This window comes from Dermacentor andersoni, chromosome 5 (assembly GCF_023375885.2).
Source record: "Dermacentor andersoni chromosome 5, qqDerAnde1_hic_scaffold, whole genome shotgun sequence".
Lineage (NCBI taxonomy): Eukaryota > Metazoa > Arthropoda > Arachnida > Ixodida > Ixodidae > Dermacentor > Dermacentor andersoni.
This window is the reverse complement of record NC_092818.1, coordinates 5776974-5789270: the sequence shown is the minus strand read 5'-3', so window position 1 is coordinate 5789270 and position 12297 is coordinate 5776974. Positions and strand designations below refer to the sequence as shown.

At 49.4% G+C, this 12297-nt stretch overlaps 1 protein-coding gene across 1 annotated transcript in view; it reads left to right on the top strand.

The window, feature by feature from the left end:
• LOC126529915 (uncharacterized) overlaps positions 1-12297 on the top strand; it is a 934270-nt gene that overhangs the window by 688870 nt on the left and 233103 nt on the right. The window contains exon 33 of the mRNA XM_050177364.3: positions 10845-10898. Coding sequence (XP_050033321.1) covers positions 10845-10898 — 54 coding nt within the window. The remainder of the gene's footprint in view (positions 1-10844; positions 10899-12297) is intronic.

The window sequence follows — 12297 nt, the reverse complement described above, 5'->3', positions numbered from 1 at the left end:
GATTAGGATTATGTTAGCGTTCTTCCAAGATTACGGTACGCTCGAGGTCATGAGGTATTGTGTATATAGGGTGGCCAGTCTTTCTAGAACAATGTTCCCACCATCCTTCAACAAATCTGCTGTTACCTCATCCTCCCCAGCTGCCTTCCCCCTTTGCATAGCTGCCAAGGCGTTCTTGACTTCTTCCGGCGTTACTCGTGGGATTTCAAATTCCTATAGACTATTCTTTCTCACATTATTGTCCTGGTGCTACTGGTACTGTATAAATCTCTATAGAGCTCCCCAGCCACTTGAACTATCTCATCCCTATTAGCCACCATTTATTCCCATTTAATCTCAAGTCCACCATTTCATCCAACTTGCGCTTAGCATTGCAACGCCAAAGACACTAAGCAACCAGGGTGCCTTTCACGCAATCTAAGTGCATAGATGTGCTTGTGACAGTTATGCGTAAAACCCTGCTCGAACGTATGGCTTGACGTAAATTCAACGTTGAAGCGAGCTGTTCAACCTTGTATGACATTTGTTCTTACATTACCTGGGTTATTGGTAGTAGAGATGAACAGGATACAGATGCTCCTTTTATATATAGCGTTGAAGTTCGAAGGGCCTTTCAAGACATTTCCTGGGGAAAAGCTGCAGGAAACAATACAATAACACTAAATTTTATTATAGACGGAGGAGATAGGCTTGAAAAGCTTGCGACCCGTTATGCCCAATGCGTCACGGCTTGAAGTGTAAGGGAGACGCATTCTATTCTTTTATGGTCCGAGCAAAAAAAAAAAAAACACGAAAAAATTTGTGCGCGCGAAGTAAGGTTCAAGAGTATGAGCATGTGTGTGTCTAGTTTGCCTAGAAATTCGGTGTGATAAGTAAGTTTCAGGTTTAATGTTAAATTTACCAAATTATAGTGAGTAGGGAAATTTCAACCTAGCAATTGATCTTCGGTGTTGTAAACGGATGTTATTACTAGCCATGAACGTTGATGGCGAGTCATTTGTCTGGTCAGTAATGAATATTACACGGACCGCTTTTCGGTGCACCATCTCAAGTTTCCTAATATCTTTCGTGGTATATGGATCCCAAACGACAGTAGCGTAACCTAATTTAGGTTAGGTTAGGCCAGCAGTTTTATTTCATATTGACTCGTGTTATCGGGTTATCTTTATCGGGTTACCACTTCTCACCACCTAACAAATGTTATCGCACAGCGCGGAATGCGCCTGCATGTAAAGGAAGTTTCGGGAATGTTATCGATGGTTCCATCCGCTGTCTTTCCCCACAAATTGTGCAACCTGATTGCATGTATGCGCGACGCGAATGGCGTAGAACTTTGTGGAAGACACGCGGGTCCCAGCGGTTACTCTGGAACATTCGACGACCGATCTATAAAAGCCGACGCGCTTGACCCGCTCATCAGATTTTCGACGATCGCCAACTGTGTTCGCCGCTATCGTTGTGCTTTAAGTGTAGCCTGTCTTTGTGGGCACAGGTTCACCCAATAAAAGCTAGTTTTGTCTTTCACAGTATTGCTACTGTGTTCTTTAACGTCACTACCACGTGACATCTGGTGATGGTGCTTTTCATCCATGTACCGGACGCCCCCGATAAGCCGTGATCCAAGCCCGGACCGCAAAGAGAGCACCAAGGTAGTCCCAGACCACCGAGCAAGCCGTCATCTACAACAGCTGCCCCCGGAGCACGGACTTCTACCTACGAAGACCAAAAAGATTGTGGCCAAGACAAGCACAATGGCAGCCCCAGTGTCACTCGTCGTACTTCAACAACCCAGGAGCCCCTTACCCTCCGTGGAGCTAAATCGGAGGATACGGAAACCTGGCTCGAAACCTTCGAAAGGATCTCGACCTTTAACAACTGGACATCTGAGGATAAGCTACGACATGTGTACTTCTCCTTGGAAGATGCCGCGAGGACTTGGTTCGAGAACCGGGAGTCCACCCTTGCAACTTGGGACCTGTTCCGCAGTGACTTCCTGAGGACGTTCACGAGCCTTGTCCGAAAAAAAGGGCCGAAGTTCTGCTGCAAACCCGAAGCCAACTACCCAATGAAAACATCGCCATTTTCGCAGAAGAGATGACCCGCCTTTCCCGGCACGCCGACCCGGAAATGTCCGAATAGAAAAAAGTACGTTTCTTGATGCGAGGCGCAAAGCAAAAGCTTTTCGCCGGACTAATTCGAAACCCATCGAAGACCGTAGCTGAGTTCCTGACAGAGGCTACAACGATTGAGAAAACTTTAAAAATGCGCACTAGGAAATATAACCGCCAAGTGCTTACGCCTCCGAGCGCCATCCAAGCGCTGGGCTCCGTTAATCTCCAAGAGACCACCAGTGCCACTGTGCGCGAAGAACTGCGCAAGGTCTTGCCTTCTTGGCAGGCTCAAGTAGCTTCGATCGCTGACACCGTGAAAGATGCAGTTCAGCGATCGCTGGGAGTTCCTGAGGTGCAAACGCAGTTACCCTATCCCCACCTAGAAGCGATGACCTACGCCGCCATCGCACGCCATCAAGGTCCCCCTCCGCGACCACGCCAGGGCCCTGTCACGCCGCAATTCCGTCGTCCGCCGCCGCCGCCGCCAGCACAGCCACCCGTCACCCAGCGCACCTACACGAGGAAGACGGACATTTGGCGCGCGCCCGACCACCGCCCGCTCTGCTAGCCGGCCATGTGTACCACCGATGCCCGTACCGCGACCTGGGGTTGCGAGGCTTCTCCGTCAACGCACAGCGCCCGAGAGAAGATGAACGCCCTCGTGACATCACCGACTACCTCGCCGCTACTCAGTGGAGCCCTGGACGACCATCCTCTTCGCCGTCACCAGGCCGCTAACTGTCGCCGCAGCGGCGTCTATACACTGGCCCAGCCCGCGCCCGGTCAGCGAGCCCATATCCGGAAAACTAAAAGCAGCAACCGATGGAGGTGCGGTTGCTGTTCGTCGGACTGACGAAGATCCTCCGCCGCTGACAACATAACGACACGCAGCCGTCGCGACGAAGTGGGGAAGGAAAGAATACGACGACGAAAGACGACCTGACGACGTGCCATACCAGCCACAGGTCAACACGACACAGCCGTGATCCGACGCCAAGACCTAACTGCAACGCAAGACAAAGAACCACGGACCTCGACGTGCTTCTCGTCAGCCACGCAGCTACCGCCTTAGTCAACACAGGGGCCGATTACTACGTCATGAGGGGTCACATCGGCGCCCAGTTGAAGCAGGTTAAGACTGCATGGGCGGGCCCTCCAATTCGGACCACTGGAGGACACCTCATCACGCCGACTGGAATCTGCACGGCAAGAATAACCATTGACGACCGGACTTATCCTGCCACCTTCGTTATCCTCCAACAGTGTTCATTCTCGGCATGGACTTCCTGAACCAACACGGCGCAATCATCGACCTGAAGTCCAAGTCAATAACGCTGTCAGAAGATAAAGCGATGCCGCCAGAGAGCCCTCGTAGTCACCACGCCTTGAGTGTGCTCGAAGATCAAGTGAGCATCCCGCCGCGCTCCAGCATTATTATTTCCGTCGGCACTGAAACACCCGCTGACGTAGAAGGCGTCATCGAGGGCGACCAACATCTACTGCTCGACCGTGAAATTTGCGTCGCAAGAGGGATTGCTCTACTCCACGGAGGGCAAGTGGAAATTATGCTAACCAACTTCAGCCAAGAGTTCAAGCACATCAACAAGGGCACGACCATCTCATACATCGAGGAAATTGTGGAAACCAACAATGCCTTTGTCCTCTCGGATCCAGCCGCATCTACCCCGATGAGCATTGTCCCCGAACCAGACTTCGACGTGAATCCAAGTCTTCCTATGAGTAAGCAGCAACAGATCAGAAGTCTTCTCCGACAATACAAAGACTGCTTTTCGACGTCATCGAGGATTCGACAAACATCAGTTGCAAAGCATCGCATAATAACCGAAGAGAGCGCTCGACCACTCCGCCAGAGCCCTTACCGAGTTTCGACGCGAGAACGTGAAGCTATTAGGCAACAAGTCGACGAAATGGTGCGCGACGACATCATCCAGCCGTTGAAAAGCCCGTGGGCCTCTCCTGTAGTCCTGGTAAAGAAAAAGGATGGAACCCTACGCTTCTGCGTCGATTATCGTCGACTGAACAAGATCACGAAGAAGGATGTGTACCCCCTTCCACGGATAGACGACGCATTGGATCGGCTCTGCCACGCTAAATACTTCTCGTCGATGGACCTCAAGTGTGGCTACTGGCAAATAGAAGTCGATGAGAGAGATCGCGAAAAGACTGCCTTCATCACGCCAGACGGCCTCTACGAGTTCAAGGTCATGCCATTCGGGCTGTGCTCGGCGCCTGCAACGTTTCAGCGCGTCATGGACACGGTGTTAGCCGGACTGTAGTGGCAGACGTGCCTTGTTTACCTGGATGACGTCGTTGTCTTCGCCGGAAATAACGACGATCACCTTAAGCGGCTTGCGACAGCGTTAGAAGCCATCAAGTCATCAGGGCTCACTCTGAAGCCGGAAAAGTGCCGTTTCGCTTACAATGAGCTTTTGTTCCTAGGCCACGTGATCAGCAAATCAGGAGTACGCCCCGACCCACAGAAGACAGCTGCCATCGCAAAGTTCCCGCAGCCAACCGACAAGAAGGCAGTGCGCAGATTCCTTGGCATGTGTGCCTACAATAGGCGCTTTGTCAAGGACTTTTCACGCATCACTGAGGCGCTGACAAAGCTAACTAAATGTGACGTCGAGTTCAAGCGGGAAATGCCGCAGGCCGACGCATTTCAAGAACTCAAACGAAGCATGCAGTCGCCGCCCGTACTTGCGCGCTTCGACGAGCACGCCGATACCGAAATACACACTGACGCCAGTAGCCTAGGCCTCCGAGCCGTCCTAGTCCAGAGAAAAGATGGACATGAACACGTGATAGCTGACGCTAGCCGGTCGTTGTCAAAAGCGGAAGGCAATTATTCTACAACCGAAAAGGAATGTTTCGCCATTGTTTGGGCTACAGCGAAATTTCGCCGTTACCTCTATGGCAGGCCATTAAAAGTGGTCAGCGACCATCACGCGTTGTGTTGGCTAGCTAACTTAAAGGACCCTTCAGGGCGGCTGGCGGGGTGGAGCCTCAGACTACAAGAATACGACATCACTGTAACATACAAGTCCGGAAGAAAACACTCAGATGCCGATTGCCTATCACGCGCCCCCATTGACCCAACGCCGCAAGATGACGAGGATGACGACGCCTTCCTTGCAGAATAAGCGCGGAAGACTTCGCCCAACAACAACGACGGGACCCGGAGCTAAAAGCCCTAGTCGAGTATTTGGAACGGCACACCGACGTTGTCCCTAGGGCATTTAAGCGTGGATTATCTTCGTTCACTCTTCAAAACAACCTACTCGTGAAGAAGAACTTCTGACCAGTCCGCGCCAGCTACCTTCTTGTTGTACCGTCAGCGCTGCGTCCAGAGATACTGCACGCCCTACACGACGATACAACCGCTGGGCACCTCGGATTCTCCCGGACGCTGTCGAGAATACAGGAAAGGTATTACTGGCTGCGTCTGACCGCCGACGTCGCCCGTTACGTCAAGACATGCCGAGATTGTCAACGACGCAAGACACCACCGACAAGGCCAGCAGGATTACTACAGCCGATCGAACCTCCTCGCCGACCATTCCAGCAGATTGGGATGGATTTCTTGGGGCCGTTTCCGATGTCAACATCCGGGAATAAGTGGATCGTCGTTGCGACGGACTATCTCACCCGCTTTGCTGAAACTAAAGCTCTACCAAAAGGCAGCGCAGCCGAAGTGGCGAAATTTTTCGTCGAAAACATCCTGCTGCGACATGGTGCCCCAGAAGTCCTCATCACCGACAGAGGAACGGCTTTTACAGCAGAGCTCACCCAAGCCATTCTGCAGTACAGCCAGACAAGCCACAGGAGGACAACTGCCTACCATCCGCAGACGAATGGTCTCACGGAGCGCCTGAACAAGACCCTCGCCGACATGCTAGCAATGTACGTCGACGTCGAACACAAGACGTGGGACGCGGTCCTGCCGTACGTAATTTTTGCGTACAACACGGCGGTGCAAGAAACAACACAGATCACGCCGTTCAAGCTGGTCTACGGCAGGAACCCGATGACGACGCTTGACGCCATGCTGCCGCACGTAACTAACGAAGAGAATGTTGACGTCGCTAGCTATCTCCAGCGCGCCGAAGAAGCCCGACAGCTCGCCCGCCTGCGAATCAAGAGCCAGCAGAGGACCGACAGCCGACATTACAACCTCCGACGACGCTTCGTCGAGTACCAGCCTGGCGACCGTGTTTGGGCCTGGACGCCGATACGCCGACGAGGACTCAGTGAGAAACTACTCCGACGCTATTTCGGACCCTACACGGTCATCCGACGTATTGGCGCTCTGGACTATGAGGTCGTGCCAGACGCCTTTCGCATTCACAGCGGCGCCGCGCACGATCTGAAGTGGTCCACGTGGTGCGCCTTAAACCCTTTTACGGACGCTGACGAACTTCGTCATTTTTGTTCTTTTCTTTGCTACGAGTTTTTTTTTTTTTTGTTTATTAACTTCGTTTGTTTGCAGCATCGGGTCGATGCTTTTTAAGAGGGGGGTATTGATACGTGTACTTATCTTTATCGGGCAACCACATTTCGCCGCTTAACAACTGTAATCGCAGAGCGACGGACGCGCCTGCATGTATCCGACGTTTCTGGAAAGTTATCGATGCTTCTACCCGGCTGTCTGTTGTCGCCGAACCTTGTGTTATCTGATTTCATCGCGTAACGCGAATGGTGTAGAACTTTGTGGAAGGCACGCGGGTCCAAACGATTAGTCTGGAACATTCGACGACTGCTCTATAAAAGCCGACGCGCTTGACCCGCTGATCAGATTCTTGACGATCGCCGACTGTGTTCGCCGCTTTCGTTGTGCTATAAGTCTAGCCTGTTTTGTGGGCATCGGTTCGCCCAATAAAATCAGTATTGCTGATTTGCTGAAATCAGTAAAATCAGTGGCAATAAACAGTATTGCCACTGTGTTCTTAACGTCACCACCACGTGACAATATTTGTTGTTTTAAGGTTGCTCGCATTTCGAATGACAGTTTGTTTTTCAGTGTAATCTTGGAAATAGGCAATTACTGGGCGGCGGCCTCGATGGTGGTCAAGACTGTGAATACGGGCTATAGGTTTGCATTTAACGCTGAGTTTTCCCTGAAATACGTCATTAACGACACTTTTTCTTAAATATGCGTCGCTTTCTAAGCAATAACGTTCGACCTTCGACTGCGACATTCGAGGTCAACAAGCTTACTACTTGGCAAGGTTACCGTATTGTGAAGGGACACTGACGATGATTGAAGCGCTGTAATTATCGGATAGCTTTCTCTTGATCCTTTCTTACGTTGTTCTAGCAATCGCAGACGTGAGCCGACATCACGAAGGAGTTGCTCACACTCGCTAAACTTCGTTTTCATCTCAGTAACATCAACGCGGATATCGGCTTGCCTACTCAGAACATTTTGAAGCATTTAAACTGTAGTGGGTCCCGGGTTGGATTCAACGTCACCACATAGCAAAATTGTAAGAACTACGTAGCAGCCATATGCCATAATCAAACAAACGCCTGGGCACGGCAAAACGAGTAAGAAAAGCTGATCTCCGCACCTGACTTTAGAGAAGGAACAACTGACCTGCATAACATGAACTAATTTCTTGGTGAGCGGCATGGTCGCAGCCGTTTCACTGTGACCATTGGTGAAGAAATCCTGGGGCCACTATTTAATACTGTCCGTTGCTCATGACGTCGCGGACATCCGTATATCTTGGAGGAGTGTGTCCAAGGCTACTTGCTTCAGTGATGATCTTGATTGCGGCCATCTGTCGGGATTTGTGTTGATTTCGAAGTGTCCTCGAGTACGTCTCATGAAGTTGTTGTACCGGCGATCGTCAGCAGAAAAACTTGCATAACGAAAACAAATTTCTTGGTCAGCGGCATGATCGCAGCCGTTCCGCCGTAGCCGCTGAGTGGGGTAATGAGTCGGGCAATGAGTAGGGTTGAAGAGAAATTCGCAGAATATAAAGGTAATCTTCAAAAGCCTGGCAAGGAAAAAAAGAACTCGGGATTGCCAGTCAACCTCTAGCGTCTGCGCAGGAGTAAGTTTACCTAGGTCAGTTGCTCATAGAGCACCTTGATCATGAGAACGAAACTTAACAAAAATGGGTTGGAGTGCAAACGACAGGCATTCCCAAATCCTGATTGCGAGCCATCATTGCATTCTTCCTCTGCTGATATATGTGACAGAAACTTTGAGGTTAACAAATAAGCACGAAAAATAGTGAATGAAGGCACAAAGAGCGATGGAATGCAACAGGTTAGGTGTAATGTTAAGAGACATCAAGAGAGCGGTGTGAATCAGCGAGCAAACTGAGATAGCCGATATTGCAGTTGTGAATAAGAGAATACAATGAAACTGGGCAGGTCATATAATTCGTAGGGCAGATAACCGGTGGACATCTAGAATAATGGCAATGAGTGCCTACGGTAGGGAAGTGCATTCTAGCACGTCTGATAATTAGGTGGGGTCCTGGAATTAGGAACATTGCAGGCTAAAGCCGGAATCAACTAGCGCAAAACAAGCGTAATTGGAGATTGATGGGAATGTCATTCGCCCTTCAGTAAACATAAAGTAGGCTGATGATGATTTTGTGCTCGTGCTGCTTTGAGTTGTGAACTGTCATAGAAGCTTTTCTACAGGAGGTCTCAACACAGTCTTCGACTATAGGACCTCCTTTCGTTTACTAAATAACTGTAACATGACGGAACTTTTCATAGACTGTGATTCTGATTCGGAATATACACAGGTTTATTGAAGTGTCAAATGAAGTGATGCTATGTATCAGACTGCAGTTGCTCCCTGATTGTATTGCTGTTGGATGCAATCACATCGGGGACATGTCCCCACAATGAGATTGCTTCTGGTTAATCTCATAATTTGAACATGCGTATCCTACCAAAACTATGCATGACGCTGCCCAGTTCGCGCAGGTTCATGTATATCAGTTCTTGTCGGGTTAAGATAAGGATGTTTTCTATATTGGACGCCTTTCTGTTTGATGTCTTCTTTTTGAAATATCTACGAGTAAATATCTACAAAGTAAAATTACGTACAAGTAATTTTCATTTTCGGGCGGCCCATGTTCTTTGTACGGCAACATCAACACCAACGCCGATGCGAGTGAGCCAATACAAGCTTCGCCTGAAAATGTTGTAGTTTCACCCGAAATGCGATAGCAAACCTCTAGACAGCTATAAGAGGTAGGGTTAGTAGTCCTATGGGCTGTATGAACTTAGAAGCGTTCGCTTACTAACCATATTAACAAGCGTGACGTCAGCGCACACAGCCGAACATGAAGACATCACACTCGACGACCGCGCACACTCGCTGAGAAAACGCTTCCGTTACGAAGCGCGCTACAACAGGGACCGAAGTGACCTCCGTACTGTATGCCGCCTCAACGCAAACTGAGCGGCGAGAACAGAGCATGCTCGAAGGTATGAGCTGTCGCCGCACCTACACTCGGCAGATCGCTTTCAAGACGAGACACGTCTTGCATTATCACCTATACAACATGTTACGCTAATAGAAAGCGACGGTCACTAGCTGTAACTCCGTTTACGACACGTACTAGATTGGAATAAGCTGGCCGATAAAACTGTAACACAAGAGTCATTATCACTTTTCGAAGCATATCTTTAACAAAAATCATTTTTGGCACTTGCTGAGACTGTTAGTGGTAGCACTGTTTTACTGTATCATTTGAAAAATCGCTGAAATAACGTTGAAGCGCTTGTTTTTGTGCCTGTTTCTTGCGCTTGTTTGGAGCGCTTGCGTGAAGAATTTTTTCAGTGCACTTTCCCATTATTGTATTTATTTTGTTTTGTAAACTTGCTCGTGTACCACGCCGCTAAGATCTTGTTTACCATCGCAGTATATATAAATGAAAAGAATAAATAAAATGACCACCCGCGGCCTAGGAATACGAAGTTGCGGCCAGTGTACAACACCGCCACTTCCCTCGCCCATAGACCATGCGCGCGACCGAAGACAGCACGCTGCTTCCGCACCCTCTTTCCTTGCACGCTCGACAAGTAGCCTCTATCGTCGGCTCCTCCTGGGCCGGCCGCGCAGTCCGCGGGGACTAACCGAGTACAAAGCCAAAGGGCAAGGCGCAGGGAAGGGAGCTTCCCCACTCGCCCGGGCCCCTCGCATGACGGAAGACGGCTAGCCTCTACCCCGCCCTCTTTCTCTGCGGGCGCTAGATCTAGCGCCCTCAGAGCGCAGGTTTATGCCGCGATCGTCGGCTTTCCTGGCGCTCCCTCACTCGCACACACAGCGTGCAGTGACGGGGTTATCACCCTCCGACCTCATAGGGAACATAACGGTGGCGGCGACGACGACAGAAAAAGTGCGTCGGAGTGCCCATAAAAATTTATCACTATAATAGAACAAGTTTCATCCATGATAAAAATTGTAAAAAGAGCACCTGCATCTCGCAAGAGCACGCGATTAGGTGATGTCTCGCCTGTGTGACACAGCTTTTTTTACAGGGCACAGAGCGTTCTTATTTGCCCCTATTCCATGTCGCCCAAAGCGAAACGAGCCTCCTGTCGCCCCCTCAAAATAAGTTCTCGCACAACAAATTGGTTGAAGGCTGAAGCAACGTCACAGCTGTAACTTTCGATGTGCCATTTTTTTTTTTTTTGCTATTAGTGGGTGCCTTATGAAAACATAGCTTTTCTTCGCAGGGAGCGCATGGACTTCCTGGACCTAAAGGACCACGCGGAGAGACTGGCCCCAAGGTGAGACAGATGAGGCACATGCCCACCTGCAGACAGCAACACCAGTGGCACACAATTTTAGTGACAGCTGTTTGGTTGGCTATTCATTTTATATATTGCTGCAGGAAGTGGTGTCCTGCATGCTTTACATGCAAACTCAGCCTTCTTTTATTGTGCAGAACTGTGCAGTAATGATGGTTGCCGGATTGGCTAGCATAATATTCATCATCATCATCATCATCATCATCAGCCTGATTACGCCCACTGCAGGGCAAAGGCCTCTCCCATACTTCTCCAACTACCCCGGTCATGTACTAATTGTGGCCATGTTGACCCTCCAAACTTCCTAATCTCATCTGCCCACCTAACTTTCTGTCGCCCCCTGCTACGCTTCCCTTCCCTCGGAATCCAGTCCGTAACCCTTAATGACCATCGGTTATCTTCCCTCCTCATTACATGTCCTGCCCATGCCCATTTCTTTTTCTTGATTTCAACTAAGATGTCATTAACGCGCGTTTGTTCCCTCACCCAATCTGCTCTTTTCTTATCCCTTAACGTTACACCTATCATTTTTCTTTCCATAGCTCGTTGCGTCGTCCTCAATTTAAGTAGAACCCTTTTCGTAAGCCTCCAGGTTTCTGCCCCGTACGTGAGTACTGGTAAGACACAGCTGTTATACACTTTTCTCTTGAGGGATAATGGCAACCTGCTGTTCATGATCTGCGAATGCCTGCCAAATGCACCCCAGCCCATTCTTATTCTTCTGATTATTTCGCTCTCATGATCTGGATCAGCGGTCACTTCCTGTCCTAAGTAGATGTATTCTCTTACCACTTCCAGTGCCTCGCTACCTATCGTAAACTGCTGTTCCCTTCCGAGACTGTTAAACATTACTTTAGTTTTCTGCAGATTCATTTTTAGTCCCACCCTTCTGCTCTGCCTCTCCAGATCAGTGAGCATGCATTGCAGTTGGTCCCCTGAGTTACTAAGCAAGGCAATATCATCAGCGAAGCGCAAGTTACTAAGGTATTCTCCATTTACTCTTATCCCCAATTCTTCCCAATCCAGGTCTCTGAATACCTCCTGTAAACACGCTGTGAATAGCATTGGAGAGATCGTATCTCCCTGCCTGACGCCTTTCTTTATTGGGATTTTGTTGCTTTCTTTATGGAGGAGTACAGTGGCTGTGGAGCCGCTATAGATATCTTTCAGTATTTTTACATACGGTTCGTCTACACCCTGATTCCGCAATGCCTCCATGACTGCTGAGGTTTCGACTGAATCAAACGCTTTCTCGTAATCAATGAAAGCTATATATAATGGTTGGTTATATTCCGCACATTTCTCTATCACCTGATTGATAGTGTGAATATGATCTATTGTTGAGTAGCCTTTACGGAATCCTGCCTGGTCCTTTGGT